The sequence below is a fragment of the Acanthisitta chloris genome, unplaced genomic scaffold, assembly GCF_000695815.1.
Source record: "Acanthisitta chloris isolate BGI_N310 unplaced genomic scaffold, ASM69581v1 scaffold28384, whole genome shotgun sequence".
Lineage (NCBI taxonomy): Eukaryota > Metazoa > Chordata > Aves > Passeriformes > Acanthisittidae > Acanthisitta > Acanthisitta chloris.
In genome coordinates, this window is record NW_008671420.1 from 21,050 (window position 1) to 46,747 (window position 25,698).

At 44.9% G+C, this 25,698-nt stretch overlaps 2 protein-coding genes across 2 annotated transcripts in view; one reads left to right on the forward strand and one right to left on the reverse strand.

The window, feature by feature from the left end:
- The window catches only part of ITSN2 (intersectin 2), a gene marked incomplete at its 5' end in the record, with an annotated part of 29,630 nt that extends 20,001 nt beyond the window's left edge, over window positions 1-9,629 (forward strand). The window contains 11 exons of the mRNA XM_009074096.1: window positions 1,913-2,034; window positions 3,110-3,216; window positions 3,811-3,994; window positions 4,431-4,529; window positions 4,678-4,845; window positions 5,673-5,885; window positions 6,587-6,708; window positions 7,245-7,327; window positions 7,476-7,559; window positions 7,848-8,021; window positions 9,195-9,629. Of these exons, the coding sequence (XP_009072344.1) occupies window positions 1,913-2,034; window positions 3,110-3,216; window positions 3,811-3,994; window positions 4,431-4,529; window positions 4,678-4,845; window positions 5,673-5,885; window positions 6,587-6,708; window positions 7,245-7,327; window positions 7,476-7,559; window positions 7,848-8,021; window positions 9,195-9,349 (1,511 nt within the window). The remainder of the gene's footprint in view (window positions 1-1,912; window positions 2,035-3,109; window positions 3,217-3,810; window positions 3,995-4,430; window positions 4,530-4,677; window positions 4,846-5,672; window positions 5,886-6,586; window positions 6,709-7,244; window positions 7,328-7,475; window positions 7,560-7,847; window positions 8,022-9,194) is intronic.
- A 1,364-nt stretch (window positions 9,630-10,993) lies between these two features.
- On the reverse strand, window positions 10,994-19,304 carry FAM228B (family with sequence similarity 228, member B). The gene is given in 8 exon segments (XM_009074097.1): window positions 10,994-11,129; window positions 11,236-11,380; window positions 11,473-11,560; window positions 12,358-12,435; window positions 15,713-15,910; window positions 16,539-16,613; window positions 18,675-18,794; window positions 19,221-19,304. Coding segments are annotated over 8 exon segments (924 nt in total).
- Window positions 19,305-25,698: the final 6,394 nt, after the last annotated feature.

Genomic DNA, 25,698 nt, shown 5'->3' on the forward strand with positions numbered 1-25,698 from the left:
GTTCACCTTGCAGTAGGAAAGGGAACCACATGGTCAAAGCTGAGACTTCCAATTTTGGACAAATAATAACACTTGGTGTTACTGTGAAAGCCCTAGATTGTCCTTAAAGTTCATGTCTTAGGAACCAGGTGGGCTTAAACTCAGTCCTGCACAGACTGAAGAGTGGCACTGGAATCCATAAGTAGCACACACTGACCACAGACTGTCTTCATGCACTGAGATGCCAAACTTCACAGGAATCACTTTGTCAGTACTTTACTCATTTTTCACATTTAATTTTGACCTGATTGTAACTTTGGGGATAACTGAGGCCAGAAGCAGCATTCTGCTGATGAGCTGCAATCTCACATCTCTTTGTAAAAATTGGCAATTTTCATAACTTGTCAGAAAGCTTAAGATCTGTGATCCTCCTCAGGAGTGCAAAACAGAACTGAAAAGTCCCAGTGTTCAATCTAGCTATTGCATTTGCTGTTTTACTTCTTTGTGTTGTTCAAAGGGTTTTCCTGTTAAAATATTTGGGATGGAGTCATAAACCTTCACTTGGCAAGAGTTTCTCTTTTGCTGACAGTTGCTGCTCCTTCAGAGCAGGTTGATGTCACTGCAGCTGGAAGTGCATGAGCCTGAGAGGTTCCCATTAGGCCACTGTCACATCAAGTTTAGCCAAATATTTAGTGTTTCTTGTTTTCTCCCCTCAAATGTATTACTCACTCTATTTCAATACTTAGAGCAGCCTTGCCATAAACAGATCTGTACATTGGCAGTGACTAAAGTCACATCCTGGTGTGTCAGGGTGACAAGGGAGGTGCAGCCCTTCCTGCTGCCGGTCACACTCGCTGCCTTTCGTGACACCTGCGAACTTTCATAAAGTTTCATTCCTCTAGAAATTCTGGATCTAAATGGGTCCCTGTGATGTCCTTTCTGCTATCCTGCAAAATCCACAGTCCAGCCGGGGTTGCAATCCGATGCCCTCAGAGCCAGCGATAGATGGACGTTCTCAAACACTCTGTAATTGTTCCTCTTTTCCCCTTTTCCCCCACCCCACTGCTCTGCCCTCCTCTGCCATGTGATGGCTGACAGACCCACACTGACTTCTGTGCTCTCCTTTACCCAACTAAACACATTCACTTAGTTTTTTACCAGTTTTTGGTTCAGTCACTAAATTTTGAACATTGTTGTCATGTTACTAACGTACAGTAGAGAAAGAGCTGTGTGAAGCTGTAGGGTCTGTGTGTTCTCACAGAAACCTGGAGTTTGTGTCACTGACTGCTGGTGTGATCCTATGCATGATTTTGCTTATTCATACTTGATGCATAAAGATAATTCAACATATTTCAGGTTCATTTTGAGAAAAAAAAAAAAAAGTTGTGCAATTGTGAAGTTATGCAACTATAACCTTATGTGTTATGACTTTACACGTTTGTAATGGTGGTTTGTATCATAAATTAATAACCAAGGCAGAGGGCTTGAGAAAAGGGGTGGGAATGAAAGGTGCAATGTCATAAGTCAGGGCCAGACACATTTTAGATGACTTCATCTCACAGAAGGTAACTTAGAATCATTAAGGTTGGAAAAGACCTTTAAGATCACCAAGTCCAGAAAGACATTGCAATAAGGTAAGAGAAAATTACAGTTTCAAATCAGTGTGGCAGAAGAGATAAGTCATGAGACAAACGGAGTGGCAGGAAGTCAGTACAAGAACAAGGGGTGTTTGAAGAAATTAAGAGGTGGCAGAGTGAGAAATGACACAAAGGAGGGAGGGGATCAGTCACTCCATCACTTGATCTGCAGCTCCTGCTGTGAACAGGGCTTGCCCCTGTCTGAGCCGTAGGCTGCTATATGCTGGTGCAATTTTGTTAACTCATTGGATTTGATGCCTTGAGTGGGATCTAAACCCCTGGCTTACCTCTTGTAGGGTGTGCTGATCTCCAGAGCCTTGACACCATGCAGCCAATGGAAAGGAAAAGGCAGGGCTACATTCATGAGCTCATTCAGACGGAAGAAAGGTACATGGACGATCTGCAGCTCGTCATAGAGGTGAGGTGTCTTGGATGTGAAAATCCATTTGGGAAAAGAACACCTCTGTCCTGAAAAAAAAAGGGAAGGAATTGTGAGATGCTGGAGGAATAAAGGTGCGTGGGCATCTCCCTTTCCAGCAAATGTTACCTGGTTGCCCACCAGGCAAAACCACCACATTGTGAAATCCATCAGCTTACGAGGACATTCCTGTTTTCCAAATCCTGTTATTAGGTGTTTGGGCTCAGTGACAGGATGATGGGCTGGTTGTCAATCAGAGCTGCACAAGGAATTGTGAGATGCTGGAGGAATAAAGGTGCGTGGGCATCTCCCTTTCCAGCAAATGTTACCTGGTTGCCCACCAGGCAAAACCACCACATTGTGAAATCCATCAGCTTACGAGGACATTCCTGTTTTCCAAATCCTGTTATTAGGTGTTTGGGCTCAGTGACAGGATGATGGGCTGGTTGTCAATCAGAGCTGCACAGGCTAATGACAAAAGCTGTAGAAGCACCATAAAAGTTTATTATCTGCCTTCTCTCCAGTTTTTACTTCTGGAAGCAAGCCCACCTCTCTAGGCAGGGCAGGGGCTGCCCAGCATTACCTGGTCTTGGATGTCCAACCTGACCTCTCCATATACAACAGCTGTGTGGTGAAGTGTGGCAGATGTTAGATAGACTGAGTTATGTGGGTGCTGTGCTCTCCAGGTGTGGTGCTGAGGGCCCCTGAGAGCAGCTGTGGCTCTGCACACTGGTTGACTGTAAGTGCTCTGGGTAGGGGGAGAGGCAGTGCCTAAGTGTAATCTGTGTAGCGACTGACTCCAAAATCATGGGAATACTCTTCTGCTCTTCAGTCAGCCTGCAGGTCCCACTGCTTGTCCCTGCTCTGCAGATGGTGATGCTGGTGTCAGAATGGGGCCACATGCTTAGGGAAAACAGTGGCAGCTGTCACAAGTGCTAGTAAGGAATTGCTTTTAACTTCTGAGAAATTAGATGCTGAGCTTTCAAAAAAAGCAAAGTCACTGCTAAGCTAAACAAGAGGCTGAACTGCTTTTGTCTCTGAGCAATTGCTCACCTTTCTCATTTTCTGGCTGCAGGTTTTCCAAAAACCAATGGCTGATTCAGGCTGTCTCACAGAAGGAGAAATGGGGCTGATCTTTGTTAACTGGAAGGAACTCATCATGTCAAACACAAAGTTACTGAAGTGAGTACTTACTTGCAGTCTTACATTTAACTCTTCATTGTTATTTTGTTCCTTTACCCAGGAAGTTTCCTGGGTTTACAGTAAATATTCTGTCCTTGCTGATTATTTCCTGTGCATGCAGAACAGCTAAATGCATTCAGACTGCCTCAAAAGAAGTTGTAGTAAGAGAGAGGGAAATAAACAGCAAGAAGAGATGCACATTTGCTATAATTCCTTAGAAACAGAGCCTACACAAAAGTACATGCATGAAGTTTTCTTCCCAGTTCTCTGCAAAGCGACCTTCTGTTCTCTAAATAGAAACTGTAGAGAGACAAAGTGACTAATAATCACTGAATGGGATCTGGCTGAATGTCGAGATTCATGCTGACTGTCCCAGAAACCTCAAAGGAGAGTCCCAGTCCCCCAAATCCACCAGGCAGATTGCTCATCTCAGCACACTGTGCCAGTGACTTTCTGAGGCTTCAGACTGGACACTGCACCACCTGAAAGTGCCTGTGCAGTGTAAGGGAATTCACCTGCCAGGATGTTATAAGGATCTTGAGTTAGGTCTCGCAGACTTGCAGCAAGGTTGGATGGTGATTTTTTCCTTTTCAGAGCCTTGCGGGTGCGGAAGAAAACAGGAGGAGAGAAGATGCCAGTGCAGATGATTGGGGACATCTTGGCAGCAGAGCTGTCCCACATGCAGGCCTACATTCGGTTCTGCAGCTGTCAGCTCAACGGAGCATCACTGCTGCAGCAGAAAACCGATGAAGATGCAGATTTCAAAGACTACTTAAAGGTATCTGATTCAGTACTTTTGAGCCTTCTCCTTTCCTCAATGCAAGGAGCCTGTCTAAGCAGTATTGACCAGATCAAAATACCCCAGAAGAGTAAAATCTTGCAAAAACACCTAAGTACCTTCCAAGGTGTATTTATATGGTGACCATGGTTAACACTGTGCGTGACCTTTATTTATAGCCCTGTCTTTAGCTAATTTACTGAGACTATGAAAGGAGAATTGCCAGAACTGTTAACATCAGTCATTTGTTTCTTTCATCGCTTTGTTCTTTTTCAACCTGAGTGGAGTCTTTAATGTCAAAATAAAAGCTGGAACAGTTTTGAATGTAGGGATTCTGCATGAACAGTGAGCCTATGATTTATGCTGGCAAAGTGTCTGGGGTGTCTGGGTACAATGACAGTGCTGGCTTTCCTGTTTGTTCCTGTTTGCACCACAGAAACTTGCCTTGGACCCTCGCTGCAAAGGGATGCCCCTCTCCAGCTTCCTCCTGAAGCCTATGCAAAGGATAACACGCTACCCTCTGCTCATAAAGAGTGTGAGTACCCCAAGAGAGGTTTCGTAGGTGAATGCTTTGAGTTCGATCTCAACAGCAAAAGCAAAATAAAGCCTTTCCCTGAGAGCACAGAGAGGTGCCTGTGCTTACCTTTGTTTTTATCTTGTCTTCTCTCTTCGATCCACACCAGATTCTAGAGAACACTCCAGAAAACCACCCTGATCACAGTAACCTCAGGCTGGCCCTGGAGCGAGCGGAGGAGCTGTGCTCTCAGGTGAACGAGGGGGTGCGCGAGAAGGAGAACTCAGACAGGCTGGAGTGGATACAGTCCCACGTCCAGTGCGAAGGCCTTGCTGAGGTAGCTGCATTGATACACTGCATGGAAGAGGCTTTTCCAAGTCGTTTCAGAAAGGCTGGGGAGGGAATGGGATTTCTTGCTCATATCCCTTACTGGAACATGATCCACTGCTGAGCTCTAGGCAGAGAAGCTTTTATGGAATTCTACTCACAGCCATAACATGATGAACCCTTGGTTTTGCATGGTTCTGGCAGTATCAGAAGTCTTGATTTACTGGCTTAAAACTGATACCATTTAAACTGCTAAAGGGACAGAAACAACTCTTCTCAGTGAAGTTCTGCTTGTGTTGCCACGGGGATGTCAGGTGTTACTATGTGGGATTTCACTTGGTGTGTGTTTCCCAGGGTTTTCCTTCACGCAGGAAGGGCACAGAAACCCTCAGTGCTGGATCCTCAAAGATATGAGGGGTTCAGGCTCCTGTACCTTACAGGACAGCCTTAAAAATGAGGTATGTGACAGTTCTCCACTGGCTGCTCAAGGAACCAGGGCTTGACAGGCCCAGAAGGTCTGTCCTGGTTCCATCACCTAATCATGCACCAGTAAGAGGTGACTGTGCAGCCTCTTCTTAGACACACCTGGTCAACAGAGAAGTGGCCACGTGGTAAATACCTTCATCCAGTCAGACCTGTGTCTGTTTTGGTGAAGCTGGGAGTTGTGCTGGTACCATGGCAGATCATAGACAGTTTTCCTTCTCTTCATTTATAACTAAATTCATTAAACAAATCAGAAGAGCATTTTGAGCAGCTTGAGAAATCTCCACGGTGAAGAGGAACAGGAGCTGATGTCTGCATGAACTTGCTGCTGCTAATGTGTTTTGTCTCTCCTAGCAACCTGTGTTCAACTCCCTCACAAACTGCCTGGGACCACGGAAGCTCCTGCACAGTGGGAAGCTGTACAAGGCCAAGAGCAGTAAGGAGCTGTATGGATTCCTTTTCAATGACTTCCTCCTGCTCACCTACATGGTTAAACAGTTTGTGTCATCCAGCTCTGATAAACTCTTCAGCCCCAAATCCAATTCCCAGTTCAAAATGTACAAAATGGTGAGTGTGGTCATGTTGATACAGTGGGTGATGGCTGGCAATGAGGAATGCTGCTCTCCCTGCTAGGATTAGGTCTCTGTCCCCTTTTGCTGTCATACAAGCAGGGACTGTGGCAGCCAACTTGCACAAATGTCATTGGCTTAGTCTCTGGAAAAGGATAGGCTTCTGTGTCTTGGTTTAACAAACAGTTCCATCCACTTTGGGGGGAAAGGGCAGAAGTAGCATCGTGCCTGAGCAGCTGTGGGATGTTTAGAAACAGGAGCCTTAACTTCAGTTTGCACAAGTTCCTGCATCCACAGGAAAACTCCTGTCCTTCAGAAAACAGTAAAAGGTACAAAACTTTAGTCCTTGTGTCCATACAGTGCATATTCTCAAGATTCTGGAGTTGGGAAGATAAGGTTAAGTATCAGGGCTGCTTTCACACAGGGAACCTGAGAGATTTCCAAGCTCCACATTGCAGCTCTGCTTACACAATCCTGCCCCTTTCACAAAGCTCTTCACCTGGGAAGACAGAATGGGGTGGATCACCAGAGTGGTTTTTCTCTCAGTCCTTTCTCACATCCTTTGCATGGTGATCTCATTGTTTGTCCTGTGTCCTGTGACTTATTTTCCCTATAGTAAACCAATGATTTAAGCATCCTGGTAGAGTTTTGGCCTATTGTCAGGTGATGCTGCCACACTGACATTTGCTTTTCTTTCAGCCTGTTTTCCTTAATGAAGTCCTCGTGAAACTGCCCACAGACCCCTCAAGTGATGAGCCAGTTTTCCACATATCACACATTGACAGAGTTTACACACTTAAGACTGACAACATTAACGAGCGGTGAGTAGTGAGAGTGCAGATCTGAGTCTAAACTGGTTGATGAAGGCTGCAGGCTCTGTTTCCAGAGAGCAGACATGGAGGAATCTGAGCTCAAAACCAGGGTTTAGTCTCTTGGTCAAGAAATAAACTCAACCCTCATTTGAATGATGAGTTTTCTCTGATTTTGTTCTGCTTACGCAGCAGCTCTTGCAGGGGAATGCAGTCACATCTACTGCTTCTTGACATTACAGTTGTATAGAAGAATAGTTTAGGGATGCAAAGTCCAGCATCCCATAGGATTCTTCCCCAGTCCTGGTCAGTCTTTACTGTGGCCCAGCAGTCTTTAATAAATCAGCAGCTCCACTTTCATTTATTTAGAATGATTTGGATTGCTGTGTAAGGTTAAATCCCAAAATTCCATCGCTTTAGTCCAAGAACTAACTTGATTTGTGATCTGAAACCCAGGGAGGGAGGAATGGCAAAAGAGATTGGGGCAGAGTCACTGAAGACTTTCCTGCCTGTGGGGTGACCCTGACCATAGGGATTGCTCTTTGCAGTACTGCCTGGGTCCAGAAAATCAAAGCAGCGTCGGAGCAGTACATCGAGACGGAAAAGAAGAAACGTGAAAAGGCTTATCAAGGTACCTACTGAGTTCTGTATTTCCCTCTCATCCACCTGGACACGTGGGTAGGGCCTTTCCTGGAGGATGCCATAGTGTCTGTGTAAGATCTCCCTCTTCAGAACTATTGCCAGTTGTTATAGTTTATTTCTGACCTCTTTGTTCCCAGCTCGCTCACAGAAAAGCTCAGGAATAGGACGCCTGATGGTGCACGTGATTGAAGCAACAGAACTAAAGGCCTGTAAGCCCAATGGTGAGTGAGGGAAACAGTCTCAAATCACTCCTGTAACATTTGGAAAGGATTGCTGAAAGCAGTTTGGTGGCCTGGGATACACTGTGGTTTCAGCTACAGCTTCAGAAGGAATTTGCCGTTATTTAGCTTCAGAGGACCGAGTGAAGAACCAGCTCTGTGCTGCTCTGGGATATGGGGATTGCCTGATCCACATCTGGACAGCAGCACTGATGTGTGTCCAGGCAGACTCCAGACAGGGAGGGAGGTCTCTGTGCTGCAGAGAGGTTTCACTCCCTGTTCTGTGTTTAGGGAAGAGCAACCCATACTGTGAGATCAGCATGGGCTCACAGAGCTACACTACCAGGACCCTGCAGGACACCCTGAACCCCAAGTGGAACTTCAACTGCCAGTTCTTCATCAAGGATCTGTATCAGGATGTCCTGTGCATCACCATGTTTGACAGGGATCAGTTCTCACCCGATGGCAAGTATCAACATTTGGTTTAGGAAAAGAATGCTTTTTTCTGAGTTGGGGTACACAGTTCCTCAGCAACCATTCCAAGATTGCTGCCTGAGAAGTGTGTGAAAACAATGCCTCATGGCTCAGTAGGATCAATAGCCTTCCAGAGCCAGCAGCTCCAGGCAGTGACATTTGATCCCTATTTGGCTTTTGTATCACACAGGATTATTTTTTTGTCAGACCGGGTAGACTGAGTAGTTGAAGGCAGTGCTACTCTCTCACTATAGGTGCCCAAAAATAAGGTGCTAGGTTATATCTGCACAGCAACAGCTTGTTAAGCTTTCTTGTTTTGCTTGGAAACTGAACACATTTTTGGCAGTCAGATGCTTCTAGTACTCTTCAAAGGTTAAGTGCTTTTTATGGGCTCTGACACACAGAATCACAGAATCATCAACGTTAGAAGAAACCTTCAAGATCATCTAGTCTGACCATCAGCCTAGCACCACCATAATCACCTAAGCCATATCCCCAAGTGCCACATCCAGATTTGCAGGGAACTGTCTTGACCTGAGTTGCCATGTGTGTAGCTCAGTCTTTTCTCCTATGAACTAACCTGACTTTGACTGCTTCTCCCAGTTGGACAGCTGAGTCTGTGGTTTTTTCAGTCCATGGTGAGTCTTTTAATGCTCACACACACAAAGATGTTACATATGAAACAGCCACGAGCACATACGATCTCTGCATAGGACTGCAAACCTACCAGTGGCAGTAATTGTTTGAGGTCCTTGTTCTTGTGAAAATAATGATATATAAGCCTAATTAAAAGTTGGCTGAACCAAAATACTTGATTTTTTAATAGTCTTAGTAGTACCTCAGCTGATTTGTAAACAGGTTCCATCACCTAACTGACCTGCCAGCTCTAAAACTGGCAAACACTTGAAATTGTGTTTTGGAAAGGATATTTTCTAAGCATTTTTTAAGCCCTTAGATCAAAGTGACATAAAGGCATGTTCTCCATCTTAATGCCATAGTATTTTTGTCTTCTCACTGTTGGCTGATTTACACAGGGCTGAGGGCCAGACAAACAGGAAGCCTGGGATCAGTGCTCTGGTACTGAATACATACTATGCACCTGACTCTTTGAGATTTTCTAAGCTGTCTTTGCCTAATGAAATTTCTTATTTGCTTGCCCAACAGATTTTTTGGGTCGTACTGAAGTTCCAGTAGCAAAAATCAGAACAGAACAAGAGAGCAAAGGCCCCACAACTAAACACTTACTGCTGCATGAAGTTCCAACAGGAGAAGTCTGGGTGCGCTTTGACCTGCAGCTCTTTGATCAGAAAACGCTCTGAGAACGCTTTGGTTTTAATTTATGAAGGACAACTGAAGCTGACAGCCTGCAGATTTTCTGGTTAAAGGTTCCTTGCCGCACGCTGCTTATTAAGCAAGAGTTCTGCTGCTTCTGTATTTCCTCTTAGTTGCTGGTTGTGCTTAGTTCCTTGCAGTGTTCCAAGTTGTTGTTGATCTATGCAAACACAAATGTTACTGTATATACAGTACTATAGCTCAGTGCCTTTTTCTTATGTTGGAATATCTTGGGTTTGGATGCCAATGTTTCCATTTTCAGGGCCATAAAAAGTGTTAAGTAGAAATGTGGCACCAAGCTGTGTGTATATTTTACCACTTAGTCTGACAGACAGACTGAGGAATGGTTTAAGCTCAGCACTAGAATCATTCCATTTGAAATCCTAAAAGTGATATCCACTGGAATATTCCCATCTCAGGATGATAGTGTTTTAAAGAGTAAATGCTGAAGAAGCCTTAGCACTGGAGAAGTCTCCAATAATATATTGTATATTCTTTAAGAACCAAGTGTAGTTCTTTACTTGACTTAGTTCTGCACTGGAATCAGTAACTGCTACTTGATTTTTCTTTCTGCTTCAGTTTGTTTCATCATTCTCTGCTGAGACAATGTGGTTGTGAAGAATAACTAGAAAAAATATTTAAAATACTGTGACCCACAACAATGTGGCAAAATACTCTTCAGCTTTGGTTTTTTTCCTAAATATAAGTTATTTGTGTACATTTCCTTGGTCTTGCAGACCTCCATGTGAATCTTGAAGCTTTGACATTGCCAACATGTATATAGAGAGTAAAATATAAGTTTATTAATGTAATTTGTCTACAGATGTTTATTGATGAATAGTGATTTTAAAAAAGTATATTTTATTGTATAGGGGGTTAAAAAAGTTTGTTTATAAAAGGTTTGATACATTGTACCCGTTTTACTGCCTCCTTAAGCTGCTTTGTTGCAGAAGCACAGCATGCAGTTCTGAGCAGCCTGTGCCCTTGTTTTCCATGGGTGCAGCAATTCCTCCTGAAGTCTGGCAGTTTCCCCCCCAGTCACCATCTGTGCACCCTCCTGTTACAGGGCTGAGTCAACCTCTGTTACTTTTAACAGTTTTCTGTGGTTCAATATTTCTAATCCTAAATAAAACTCAATCTTGGCAATTCTTGAGAGATTGTGTCTGTACAGTGGGAATTGGGAGAATAAAGAAAATTCCGTTTCCAGGCTTTGACACCAGAGCTGCTGTGAAACCACTCCAGCAGGGAGCTGGGACTGCACTGGAACAGGAGAGAGACATGTTTGTAGGGCACTGACAGCAGGTGCTGCTCAGCACTGACTCTGAAAAGCAACAGACATTTTGTACAAGAGCACTCTCTATTTCTGCCTTCTCAGAACACCTAATACATATGTTAAAGTTTGATCTACTGCTTGTACACTGTCTCCAGGAGAGAACAGCAGCACTGTCATTGTTGAGCTAAGCCTAAGTTAAATCTAAAAGAGCAGGTTTGGCCTCTGGAGTGTGAACTGGAGCTAGCAAGAAGAGGAGCAGCAGCTCAGACATTTCTTTGGCTGCTGAGTAACAGCATTTCAGAGCCACATATTTCAGCCAGTGAGTTTACTTCAGTTTGCCAGAAGACCAGGCCTCTTATCATTTGCTTTGGCAGCAGATGTAGCATATTTTGCACAGGGTGCCTTCTGAGGGCTGTGCTTGCTGCTGTGCTGAGCTGGAGGACAGGTGACATCGTCGGCTCTCAATCTCATTGTGGTGGTTGAGGAATTTCAGCCTTTAAACTGAAGGAAAAAACTGTTGCCAGTCCATGTGACACGAAGGCTGCTGCAGCCCCTCACATCTGCCTGCACCAGCTCTTTCCCACACTGAGCCACTCTCACCTCCTTGTTTTGTGCACCTCACTGGCCATGTAGGCATGTGGGATCTTCAGCCACTCGAGTGCACCCACATGCTGCCGGCCCAAAGGCAGCAGCGGCAGCTCTGCCTTGCAGCGTTCATCCAGCTCCCTGGAAGAGCATGGTCTTCCTGGCAGGGAAAGCAACAAGTGCTTTGTGTGAGCATCCACTGGCAAAAGCAAGGCTGTCCCCTGCACTATGGAACCCAGCTGGTTAAAATACCTGTCTCACACTGCTTGATAATGCCTGCCCCAATAAACTTTCTTTCGGTGTCTTTTAACAGAGGATCCTATAAAGTTGGTACTGAAACCTGTGACAGAAACAGTTATTTCATGCTTATTTGCACCAACACAAGCCCTTTGTTAGAGAGTCTCAAGAGACCAAAGTCAGAAGGGAATGTTAAGGTACTGTTGGTTACCAGGGAGGAGCATCAGCCTCATTTTAAAAGAATAAATCCATGAGGTACCGACTTGAGTGGCCATGGAAACTCAGCATCTCAGCTCCTCAGGCAGGTCATAAGGCATTTGATAACTCTGCCACAGAGTCAGACCACAGACAGGAGATCTGATCTCCTGGTGGCAGCTGATCTGGATGAACCCTGTGTGGCACACTGCAATGAAGGATCAGCTCAGTGCCCACAGCTGCTGAGAGGCTGCAGCATCCAGAAGGGATCTGAAGACCTGCACTTCACAGATTTGTGTCCAAGTCCTATTTAACTCTTGTGTTGGGTACCCAAGTCTTTGGTGCCTTTGCGTGATCTGTAAAGACCGCTGAGCTGGCATATTGTTTCCTTCTACGGAGCACACACCCAGCTTGCCTGGGAACTCTCTGACCCTCCCTAAACAGGCAGCTCCCCATGCTGCCACAATGGATTTGAAATGAGGAAACTCCTCCCTGCCATTGCCTACTGTGCCTCCAAATCTGAGCTTAGTGTGGATCCAAACCACATTCCCAGTGAAAACCATGTTCAGACACTCCTGGGATTAAATGCAGGAAGAGCTGGAACCCAGTGAATAAAACCAGAACATACTCCCCCTGCAGTAACAGGTTCTGCCTCCTAACTGTTAACTTCCTGCTGGTCAAAGGGGACTCCAAACCTCCTCACACCTTCCAGCAGTCTGTGCATGTCTTCAGGAAGAATGGATTGTACTTTGATGGGTCATAATCTTCCAAAACCACATAGCCCTGGGGGCGAAGCATGTGCTGGGTCAGGTCTCAAGCTACTGGTGATACAACAGTGAGAGCAGCCAGCCTGGGTGTGATGCACCCAGGCACGGCCTGAACAGAGCACCAGAGGTAGAGATAAGGACTCCCAAGTTTTCACATACTGCACCTCAGAAAGATGACTGAAGTGTAACAGAAAAGTTCCCCCATCAATTTTAATTTATCATAGGCCTAAGTATGTGACAAATGATTTCATGAAGCATCCAGAAATAATTACAGGCTTAGGCGCCAACCATAACCAGACAATGGAAATTCTGTTCACAGGAAAATGTTCTGACAGAGAAGGAAACAGATACTAAAAGGAAAATAAAAAAAGAAAGGAGTGAGTGAGCTCTCACCAGCCACAGCCCCCTAAGCTCCAAGACTGGGTCATGAGCCAGCTTTTTTCCATCTACACACAGGAATAAAGACTTGAACCACACCTCATGGTCCAGGCCACAGCTCCATCTCATCAACAACTCTGCCTGCAACAACCATCACATTCTGCAGTTCAAGTTCCCTATGACAAGCAAATAGAATATTTCATTCCTCCAAAACCTTGCAAGTTAAGTTTTGCATCTTGTGCAGGTGATTTTCCCGGGGTCCCAGGAAGGAGGGGAGCATTCAGCCCATGGCCTCCTAGATCCCAGTTCTTTTTGGCAATATATGGATGTAATTTCAAGACTTGGAAAAAACACACTTAACCTGAACAGTTCAGGAGCACTGCAAGACAAGTCCAAACTGAAAAAAAGTGGGATTTAAGAGGTCACTGTGCTGAAGGTGCTCACATGGGAGTGAGCCATGCCCCAAGGGCCTGTGGTGTTCCCAAAAATGCAGCAAGCACCTGGGCAGCTCCACGGGGCTTTGCTACTGCTGAGCATGAACACTGCTGCCTCTGCAGGGGCCTCTGCTCCCCAGGATCTGGCAATTCCCCAGACAGCAAGCAGCAGCCACACTCACCATCTCCTGTTTCTGTCCATGGAAAGCTTCACGCACTAACATTGCTCAATTTGCAGAGTTTTAGTGCCACCCCTTGGTTTATTATCACATATCACCCATTACGAGGTGTGCTGAGACCTCAGTGGATCACAGAGGTGCTGTGCAGCATTCCCATATTTGATCCCTTCTTGCAGTTAATGCATTATCCCTCACACACCCCTTGGCAGAAAGCAGAGTAACAGCTCTTAAAAATTAGTCAGGAGGGTCTCTTTCTCTGCAGCACTTCAGCACAAAACGCCTACAATAGCCTGGACTACCAGAAGCCAAGTTGTGGCTAACACAGCAGTAACCCAGGCCAGGGAAGCTTCCCTCTCCTTGCAGGCTGTACTGTCACACTGCCCTCACACTGTGACCAGCCATCTCATCAGGCATCGGCAGTCCATGGCCCCAGGACTTGAGGTGAGGAGGTAAGAATGGGAGTGAAGAGGAGGCAGATTTGAAGCAAAAAAAACCCCAAACCTACACACAAGCAGGTCACTGGAAGAAGAGGAGGTCAAGGAAAGGAGGCAAAGGTGGAAGGGTCAGATGGTGTGAAAAAGGAAGCAGAAGAGTGAGCTGACAGAAAAACTGAGATGGAAGAACCTGGAAGGACAGTGGGGAGATAGTGTTAGAGAGGAGGAGGAGAATGGAGGGAAAGGGGAGAAAGCAGCTTTGGAAAGCAAAGGACAGTGGAGAATTTGGAGGAATCGTAAGAAACAACAAGGAGAGTGAGACACAGCACTGGCAGAAGTCTTCTGCCCTCTGGCAGAAGAAAGAGGAGCAAAACAGTGAGACACTTGGGAATGGAATAAAAGTGTTGATTTGAAAGAGAGTGAGAGGAGAGATTAGAGGAAGAATATATATATGGAAAGCAGAAACAGACTGGTGACAGAGACACAGGAGAGTGAGGCAATCTGGTGAAGAGGACAAGGAGAAGTCTAATAGCAGGGAAGAGCACAAGAGAAAATGGACTAAAAGAAGGGAGGAGGGAAAAATGCAGAACCAAGACTAAGTGTATTAACCAATCCACACAAGTGTCTGAAGTTCTGCAAAATTTATCATATGCTGCCAAGGTTAATGCAAACTTATGCAAATGAATTGTCCTATAACTTTGAAGGGCTTCAGCCCTGCAGACATGCCAACAACAGCTGACACCACAGAGCAAGGAGGAAAGGTGGAGGCTGATCACTGGTGCTGTACTTGCTCATGGAGAAGGACAAATGCCAGTACACCAGCCACTGCTTGGGAAGGATACCCAGCAAAGTCCTGACCTGACACAGAAGCTTGCAAGATGGACTGAAGCAGACTCAGATATGTGCATTACACCCAACATATCCTAAATCCCAGGATTTTGGCAGTAGGACCAGTTCAGCTCTTTTTCATTCCGTGCAGTTTAAATGTACAGGTCTGTCACATCAGGCCCTTGAAAAAGAGATCATTTGCTCTCACTGAAACAACTCAGCTCCCATGACATTTTCATTTCTGGATGGGAAGCTTGTTTACAGTCTCATGACTCCACTGTGCAGTGGTTTCCACTGACAACAAAAGCTGCTCTCCATAAAGTATTATTCCTTTTGCAGCAGATTACATAACTGCTCTTACTGCTCTATATATCCATTCCTGAGGTGCAGGAAGTTGATACTCAACACTGGTGTGAAATTGAGAGCAAAATGAAGAAAACCAATAAGTATTTCCTACAGTGACTGCAATTTCTGGGTACTGAAACACAAGGAACTACAGAATCCATGAACTGGGTCTATTTACCTGCAAGCAGAATTAAGAAAACTGTTTTTATCTCCCTGTTCCCACTTTTTTCCATTTATAAAGCTTTCTCAGTAGCATCCAAGGCCACAAAATTGTTTCACTTGTGCTCTGCCAAAATACTGCAGTACTGCTGTAACTGAACTCCTGAGACATGAGGGCGCAATGCACTCCCTGCTCAGAGTCAGCCCTGGTTTAAGCTGGTAGAGCTCGAGGTTTTCCCTCTAAATAGTCTGACTCAGATGGAAACACACCTCAATATGGTGCCTTGTCACATTCAGATCCCAGCACATGCTCACTGCACCAAACAATGCTGCTGTTCATGTCTGAGCGTGAACTTAAGCAAACAGCTGTAACATCATATGCCACCATTACAGAAGACCCTGGGAAAATTTACAGGTAAGGTGTATCTAAACTCCAAGTTACTCACTAGACAGCAAATAACAGCTAACCCCTGATCTTGTCCACAACCCTTTGTATGCAACCCTCTCCAGGACAGAAATGTATTTCTCCTTCATACCTTCTTTTTACAGTAGTTTAAATACTGAGAGAGTTGTCATTGTTTCCTTTTCCGTATTTCCTCAATTGACTGGCTGTTCATTTTGTCCTCAATTTTCTGCAGCACTGGCTCTGAAACATCCTCAAGCCATTTCTTGTACAGGATCTCCTTCTTTCTCAGATTTAAAAAATCACTATGCTTCAAATACCTGTCCGCCTCCTAAGTAAAAAAGGAAAAATAAACCCCATAGAAACTACTGGCCAACCACAAAGATTCCACAGGTGAAAGAATGCAGTTTAGCTGATGTGAGTGGTCACTACTCCAAGAGTCCTGTTTCCAATCCTTTCTGCTACCTCCCTCTCTTCACTTCCCAACACGTATTCCCAAACTCCCCTCAGTACAAGCTCTGGCATGCAGTCTCTAACTTTTTTTTATTGTGGTGCAAGACTTTCTCCCACCAAGTTAGTGAGCTGAACTCACTTCAGCATGACAATCTGATAAGCACCAGTCTGCAAGTCAGGCAGCAAGAGAAGGACCTTCTCCCTGTTGCACTGACAATCTGCTAGATCAGATCAGCCCTCCTGCCCTCTGCTCACAGCCCTTCTAACCACACCCACAGAACAAATATCAGCTGCAAACAGGCAGGTAAGTCACCTATGACTCCCATTTAGTGTTACTGTTTCAGTCCTATCCCAAAGAGACTGAAGAGGTCAAAAACTTGTACTTCTAAATTAGTTTTTCAATAATGCAGACAACTGGCATTTTTCTCCTGAATCACTGATGAAACTAAAAATACTGACCTGCAGGAAAGCACACTGCAAATGAGAAAAAAGCTACCACTTCCTACCCTCACAAAATTATTTTCTCTGTCCAAGATGCACCTAACAGAAGCAATGATGGCTCAGCTTTGATCAGGTGTTACCTAACAGAACATCAAAAAAACACATGAAGTAAAATAGAGTTGGAGTTAGATTTACTTTTGAATCCCAAATAATTACTGGTGGTGTGATTAAAGGGACATTATACCATAACCCAGCTGGCAAATCTTTGCAAGACTTGCTCTAAACAGTTGGGTTAAGTAGCAAGAGAAAAGTGTTGGAAGAACAGGAATGTACACATTCAGACCATACACCTCCCTGGATGCTTCTCACCACAACCACACACCACTTGCTCCTTGCCACTGTTTCTCATGTGTGCCAAAACATGAGGCTCATTAATTGCAACTCCTACACTCTGGCCAAGAAGCACAAGCAATACAGACCAAATCCATTGTCATTTTGGGATAGAGCCCTTGCAGGGAAGATGAGAGCACACACACAGATATCTTCCCTGTGATCGGGCAGCACCAACTCTGTGGGTTAACCAGAGAGACTTTGTCTTCATGAGTCCATCAGCAGCTTTTAGAAGCAACAAGTTGTCCAGGTTTTGGCTGGGATAGAATCAATTTTTCTCCTAGTAGCTGCTATAGTGCTATAGTTTGAATTTAGGATGAGAGTAATGTTGATAACACACTGATGGTTTAGTTGATGCTAAGTAGTGTTTACCTTAGGCCAAGGACTTCTCAGCTTCTCATCCCAGCAGTGAGGAGGCTGGGGGGGCACAATGAGCTGGGAAGGAACACAGCTGGGACAGCTGACCCCAACTGACCCAAGGGATATCCCATATCTCTCTCAAGTGACCTGGTTTTACTTAGGTCTAAGCCAGAGGCAGGGATGAAACATTGACATTTCACCTGTTTGACCTGCTGCCTCCTCCCAGGGTCTCCCCAGATGAATTCAAAGTCCTCCCTGCTGTGACCTTCTCGTGCCATTTAAAACTGAGCTACAGCCACTCCATTTCTGCACAAGTCTACAATGGCACTGGCAGCACAACACTCAAGGAATGCATTTGATGTACAGATGCTCCTCCCTGTGTTTAATATTGATTTTTAATTCCAATAAACAGTGTAGTTTCCAGTCATGTCTGCCTGGACCCTGCTGACCAGCTCCACACTCCAGCAGGTGAGTGGAGTTCCACTACAGATATCCTGAGATGAGGACACCAGAGCAAGCAAGGAGGAGACAAGTAGTATTAAAAGAAAACCCACAAAAAACAAGAAAGAGGAAATCTAAATTTGTGGCATGTTTTAAGAGGATATTCATCCTACTGTTTGAAATTACTGGTATGTTGTATTATATCTGACAAATCTACTTCACATAATGGCAGAACCATTCTAAAACCAGCACTGTAAGAGGAGCAGGGAGACAGACATCTCTGCACCTGAGAACCACCAGCAGAAAGGACCCAGCACACTGGTGAACAGGTGAAAGGTTTTTCTTCAGGACCATACACATCTGAAGAATCCTTTAGAGCCGAAGGAGTTAGGTCTCCTTTGACTGAAGGAATTAAGTCTCTCCTCCCTGGAGAAGAGCAGGCTCAGAGGAAGCCTCATCACAGGGCAGCTACGAAGGGGACAGAGGCTCTCTCTTCCCCAGGAGCCACAGGGAGAAGACAAGGGGCAAGAGGTACAAGTTGCACTGGCAAAGGTTTCATCTCAATAAATGAAAGTTTTTTTACATTGGGATCAACTGTTCACTGGAACAACCTCCCAGGGACATGCTGGGGTGCCCATCACTGGAGGTCTTCAAGATGCAATTGGACAGGATGCTAAGATAACTTTGTCTAGTGTCTCTTTCCCAAGAAAGGTTCGACCAAATGATCTTTCAAGGTCCCTTCCAGCCTGGAAGTCCCTTTCTATTCATTATTCTAACTAGTTACAAGTTTGTTTAAGGTTTTATGTGAAACTTTTCTACACACCACACTGCAAGGAATTCAATGAAGCTCCCTCACAAAGATGCAAGGGCTCGATAAAACCCATTGGATTGCTATTTCCAGAGTTCTTTGTTCCCCTTATCTATGACAAACATATCTCAAATTTTACAAAACTTTAAAATAATTTTTCATTCCCCACTTCACATCTTCCATTTCATTCCTCCACTCATACCTTGCCAGGACAGAAGCCCTTCTCTGTTAGCCCATCTTTGGCAATAATCCTCTTCCCAAAATGTATGCTGTGGTCAAAAGTACTCGCTGTACCACTCTTTGCTGGAGCTGAGGAGAACCTCTGGATAAATGCAAAGAAAGAAAAAGGTATGCATTAAAAGCCAACCTGCTTTACAAAGATCAGGTTCTCATGCAGGATCCACAATCAAGGTACAAACTGGGATGGAATGGTAGGAACTAATACACACTGCAATACCCATTTCCAAGTGTGCCCTGGAGGGACAGACTGAAGCACAAAACTCCTACTCAGGACTCACAAATGAGTTCAGGCACATGCCAGGGACAGCAGTCTGGCAGCCCAGACAGGCAGACAGACAGACCAGGACACTGTCCAGAACTTCAGTGGGATTAGGCAGTCAGTTCCAATACCAGAGCCCAGTTACACACAGATATCCTGTGATGCCAGATACAGATACAGGTTTCCTATGTCCTGAACTTTGGTCCTCACGGGAGAATCTACAGCTCAAGGATGCTGGGAGTCACTCACCTGCCAAGGCCTTTGCTGATCAGGTTCTATCACAGGTGGAAATCTTTGTAGCTGGGCAGTCTCTGAGCTATTCACACTATACATGGTTTGACTAGTCTGGGAGAAACATTACAACGTTCATAAACATAAAACTGTTGTGTAAACAGCAAAAAACTGAGTCTTCTTACATCTCCTACCAAGCAATGAAACAAATCTCTAAAGGAATTCTAACTGCTGCTACCAGCAGCATTTTCCTGTCACGGTACGTAAAACAGAGATGAAGAATCAGGTCTACACTCAGATACTGCCTCTGATGAGACTGTCTGTCCTCATCCCCACCAACAATGGATAGTACATTTTGTTTCCAAGAACAAAGTGATTCACAAATTATTCCCTTCTTCACCTGTCAGCTTAGAAAACATCACAGAGTTATCAAATTCCATCTCCTGACTATTAGTTCTTTCCTTTGTGCCTCTTTCAATCACATAAAAAGTCACTTTCAAACAGCTGCCACATCCTCCCAGGGATGGCTACACTTTAGTGGTTTTTAAAGTTAGTTCTACCAGACAAAGCTTATGCTGAAGCACTAACTCTGAGCTCCAGCCAGAAAATTCCATCTCCTCTCCTGACATGCACCAGTATATCTGGATTGATTTATAACAGACAGTAGAGCCACAGAGGCAAAACACCTTTACAGGGACCTCCATTTCAATCTCTTATTTATTTCAGATTCACTGGAGACACACTGCTTCCAGGAAATTATGTGTTCACAGCATTACTTAGGTGAAGAGTGGACCACAAGAAAAGCCTCTATCTGCAGGTATACTGATCTCTGCTCTTCAACCACATCTTTCAGCTATGAAAACAAAATATTTTTAATTCTTTTTTGTAATATCTAGTTAATAGAATCTGCAAAGACTCTGAATCTGCAAGGAATTTACTCTGTCCAACCCATCACTTCAGTGATCATATCTGATTCCCAGCTGACCTCTCAAGATTGCAGACTCAGATCTCTTACCATCAGTTCAAAGTGAAGTCTGTAATCTACATCTTTGTTTCATTTCATATTTCCTACTTTTATGCTCTGATAGACATATCTGCCTGGATATTCCTGCATCCTTGTTTGACTGAAGGAATAATAAACCACAGGGAAGCACACACTGTGAGGGACCTCGGGAGGTCCCTTGGTCCCAGTGCCAGCTTGAGGAACAGCAAACCTCACAGACAGGGTAGTTCAGGGCCTCACCCAGCCAAGTTCTGAAAACTCCTTTCCTCAAATTCCTGACTTCTGCCATGTAATCCAAGTTAAACCAAAGCAAGGAAAAAAGTCATTGTAATGCACATGGTACCAAGGACTTTCCTTCCTTCCTGCGTAACTCTGCAAGATTCCTATCCTTTCATCAGACACAAAGAAAATTAAAGGATTCACAGTGGAACAGGTCACAACATCCCAATTCTCTATGGAATTTTTTCAGCCCCTGTAAGACAGCTTCCAACCCCAGGAATACAGACTGGCCTTACCAGTGTGCCAGGCCAACAGGCACTTCCTCTAATGGGATTTCCTGCCTTCTCTGTCCAGAGGAGACAAAAGACACAGAGTAACACTGGATTACAATTAGGACACACGATTCGGAAGCAGGTGTCCTGCTGCTCTTCATCTGGAAATGAAGACTGCTTTGTCCATGGGTGCCCATGGCCTCTGCAGAGCTGTGCCTGCCATGGAGCCTGGTGTTCCCTGTGAAAAGTTTCCTGCCCCGAAAACAATCTCCATTATTTTCAGACACCCCAAGTCTACTGAATTCCAAGAAAGCATATCCAACATTGTGGTCTCTGATGAGCAGGGGAAGGATTCCCACAGTTTATTCTTCATCTTGCAATGACCAGTTAAAGGAAACTGTGCACTGTACTGCCTACACAGGTAATACCAGCAGGTGTCCCCTGATCAGCACTGATCCAATTCTGATGGAAACCAAACAGGCAAACAAGGACAGAAGAATATCCAAACACCTGAGGTGATACAGATGTGGTATCAGACAAGTCAACACACCTTCCTATGAGCAATGCATCCTACCTGCCTGCCAAGGTGCCACAGGCTCCTGCCTCATGCCATTGTCAGCAGATTTACTTCCACTTCAAGCAGTTTTGTTCTTCTGAGACAGGGATGCCGTAAATCCCTGGACAAGCTTCAGATGATGAAAATACATATTCTAATAGTTTCTAAGGTTACAAAACAAGTAAAACAAACAAAACCCTCAATCATTAGCCTCCTATTTTCAGTAACAAGTATTAAGACCTCATCCATCTTACAAAGGAAGACTGAGCACGAGGCAAAGGATGTGTTAGATCTCATCACAGAAAACTGGGACCTCAGGTGAGGCCAAACAGAGTAAACACAGAAAATCTGCTGCTGTAGCAATCTGCCCTCAGGAACCCACAAGTGGTAAATACTTTAGCTGCAGACTTCCCTCCAATCTTCATAACTGAAGCTGCCACTGAACCTTAACCCTTTCTTTTTCCACTTTGGGCTTCTGGCTAGGAGATGCCAACTCTCCACAGCTGGCAAAGGCAGGGCCCACTGATATGAAACAGCAGCTGCTTCACAGGTCTTAAAACTAAAGGTTTAATCACAGGCTTGGCCAGAAATATAGTAGAAGATTTCCAAAATCTGAGTAGTTAAAGCAAGATTTGTTGTTAGTCTAAGCAGTCGTGGTCTGCACATGCCAAATCCCATGAGTAGGCTCTGTATTAGGTCACTTGTTCCATTGTGCCACGTCCCTGGAAGTGTTCCAGGCCAGGCTGGATGGGGCTTGGAGCAACCTGGTCTAGCGGAAGATGTCCCTGCCCATGGCAGACGGGTTGGAATGAGATAAACTTTTAGGCCCCTTCCAACCCAAACCAATCTGTGAGGATCAAACCTGAGAATAAAACTCCTTGCTAGACACACCTGCATGCTACTGTGCTACCAGCAGGGCAACTCTGAAGAGCGGCACGTGTCGAGCGAGCCAATCAGGAGCGCGCACAGCTTGGAGCGAATGCATTACTCGGGAGGGAGGACAACCCTCACCTTGCTGGGACCTGCTCTGAGGCAGTTGTAGGGAGAAAAAAGGTCCTGCCAAGTCTCCTTTCCGCCAGGCTGACCCCCCACCCACAGCTCCCTCAGCTGCTCCTCATCTGACTTGTGCTCCAGACACTTCACCATCTCTGCTGCCCTTCCCTGGACACGCTCCAGCACCTCAATGTCTTTCTTGTCATGAGGGGCCCAAAAGTGAACACGGGATTTGAGGTGCAGCCTCACCAGTGCAGAGTACAGGGGAGAATCATTTTCCTAGTCCTGCTGGCCACACTATTGTTGATAACAGGCCAGGCAGGATGGGATTGGCCTTCTTGGCCACCTGGGCACACTGCTTGCTGTCAGCTGCTGTCAACCAACACCCTCAAGTTCTTTTCCATGAGCAGCTTTCCAGCCACTCTGCCCCCAGCCTGTACTATTCCATGGGGTTGTTGTGACTCAAGTGCAGAACCTGGTGCTTGGCCCTGTTGAACCTCATACAACTGGTCTTGGTCCATCAATGCAGCCTGTCCAGATCCCCCTGCAGAGCCATCCTGCCCTGCAGCAGATCTACACTCCCACCTAGCTTGCTGTTGTCTGCAAACTGACTGAGCGTGCACTCTATCCCCTCATCAACAAAGATATCAAACAGAGCTGGCCCCAATGCTGAGCCCTGGGGAATGAGACTTAATAAATCTAACTTCAGTCTACTTCTATCCTAGTATTTTTCTGCAGGACTACACACAGAGCTGGAGCAGATCCAAAAGGTATCATGACTACTTTAAAGAGAAAAGTAGCCGCATCAGCAGAAAACTTGAACTTCATCAACCTCAGAAGGACTGCTCATGAAAAAATTAAGTATAGGAGTTTGAAACATCCAATTTAAGCAAGAAACTGCTGCTTTACAACATTCCAGCTGCAGCATTTCCTTCTGGTTTTCAAGAACACTTAAGCGCTGCTCACTGCTCATAAAGGGACAACCCTATGCATCTGTCATTTAAGTTTCTTAACTGAATTGAAAGTGACGCCAGTATTTGGTTTAAGATGATCTGCTTTATCTTTCTAATGTTGTCTTTTAGTCTGTTTCCAGATAAGAAAATTATGAATCTCACTAAGCAAAGTTCTCTAATGGCATTGCAGCAATGCAGGGCACCACAGACGCAAGGGACGAAAGAAACTGTTACAGTAACACATTTTGAGACTGTCCAGTACAGCTCTGAGTATCACAAATAAATTATATTTGTAACACATCAGTTTGCATTGTCACTGACTGCTATAAAAAATTATTTTAAACTCCAGTGGATTGCAAAGTTCTGTGAGGACAAGGGAGAAGGGACAATGTCACTACTGGGATTGAATCAGACTCTGTGTACTAGAGAACATCAAAGTAGAGCATCTCAAGAACAACAGGCTTCAAAATCTTTTCATCTGCAGAAACAAATACATTATCAGCTCTTTGAGTCACGTGAGACAAAAGAATCTTTAGATATACTTGATTCTAAACATCTTTAGTGTCAAAGAAAAATTTAAAAGCCTGAACCCAAAAATCTCATTAATAATAGGAAAAAGAAAATCCATAGGAAATCCACATAGAGACACATATGGTCTATCATTTTAAATACTCTGAATGTCAGTTTTACTCCCTGACAACACAAACACTCAAGAGCTGGTGACCAGGACACAGAGAAAGGCATGATCTTACCCTTCTTCTGGGTGAAACAGCAAAACTTAAGGAGATGTCATTAGACTTTTACAGCCTTAATGATTCTACGATTCTAAACCATCAGCTAGAAACACACAGGGCTGACCGACCTGAACCGGTGAGTGAAACACTGCTGTCTCCCAGGGACAGAGCCCAGTGCAGCCTCCCAGTGGGTGTACGGAGTAAGGGCTGTCACAGCTCCGTGCCCTCAGTGCCACTGCAGTAAATCTAATCTGAGACACTCGGAAATCAGAAACTAAAGCAGCTGCTGAGGGCTGTGCTGGAGCAGCCACACACCATGACGCACAGATCCAGCCCATCAGCACAGCACAGGCATCAGGCCAAACCTGCCAGCGTGCCGGGGGGTGGCAGATCTCTGCCGCAATGCCAAACGGGAAAGTAGATTTCCGTTTCAATCCGTGGAATAATCCAGGTCTGTGAGTAGAAATAATGGTGAGCTGTGCTAATATTTCTGACCCTGCTCATTTCTGGCCCTCCAAAGCAAAACACAGCCTCGCCCCGTTCCACCCCTTGCAGGGGAGTAGCCGACTGCGAGGGCAGAGCTGGGAGAGGAGGAACTGGGATCGGACTCTGATCCTGGGGACAGGCTGGGTCTGTTCTGGTGCAGAGATTGTGTCTTTCTGTACAGGAAAAAGGTGAGCTTGGGAAAAACACAACTTCTTAAAATTGTTGTTTTGGGCCATTGCTGGCAGATCTGACAGTTTGAAGTTGTTGCATTTTGATGGAAACTTGGGTTTCAGTTCCTGCTGTTTTCTGTGCATTTTAGAGTAAAGTAGGATATACTTGGACTCTCACTGTACTTTAAAAAAAAAAATTTTCTGGGCCTGCTTCTAGCAACAAAGACAACAAATTATAAAAATTCAGAGTATCAAACTCTGATGGAAGAGGGACAAAAGCTTCTTTCACATCTTATTTTTAATTGACTAAATTCAGACACAAGAGAGCAGAAGCATTCGTTAGGGGGTAATGAGCTTCCCTGATGGGATAAGGTTGATAACTTTTTTGTTTATACAGATTTTGTGGGACTGGATTAAGTGGCTCAGCTGAAAACAAAGAATAGCCAACTAGCCTCAGAAAGAAAAGCTTTTAAATTGTATTTTATATGAATAATTGTGTCTGTTCACTGTAAAATAGCCATAGAACACCACCCTGTGGGGACGGACGTGCCTGGGGTTTCAAGGTGTTTCACGTTCCACATTTCCACAAATAATTTAGGTATGCACTTTGCTTCTCCTGTGCAACTATCATCATACAAGTGACTTTTACAGAGGGCAGGGTGGTCCATCACACAGTGCTGGCTACTTGAAGAGGCCCTGGCATTCAGTATAGTACCTGCTCTGGTGAAGGAACATAGTTGCTCCTGTTGTGATTCCCTCTTCCCCTCATCTCTTTCCACCCAGCACTCCAGGCACGGAGGGAAGACTGCTCCAGATTTGTTTAGCCAGGCAGGAGGAGGCTTGACATCTCAGCCCATCTCAACAGATGCTGGTGCCAAAAGGCACCCCAGGAACAGTGTCTGAGGAGTTACCTGAAAGACTCCTGCAGCACTGGGACCCTCTACCAGAGGAAATCAGGCACATGGGAATCACCTGCTGAGGCAAGGGAAATAAATAGGATTTTTAAAAGCCATTTGTTATTTCAAAACACAGATTTTCCCACTGCACATAAGCATGCCTGCATTGATGCCAGATTTTTTATTTAGTTGTTTGGGGTTTTTTTCAGAGAAA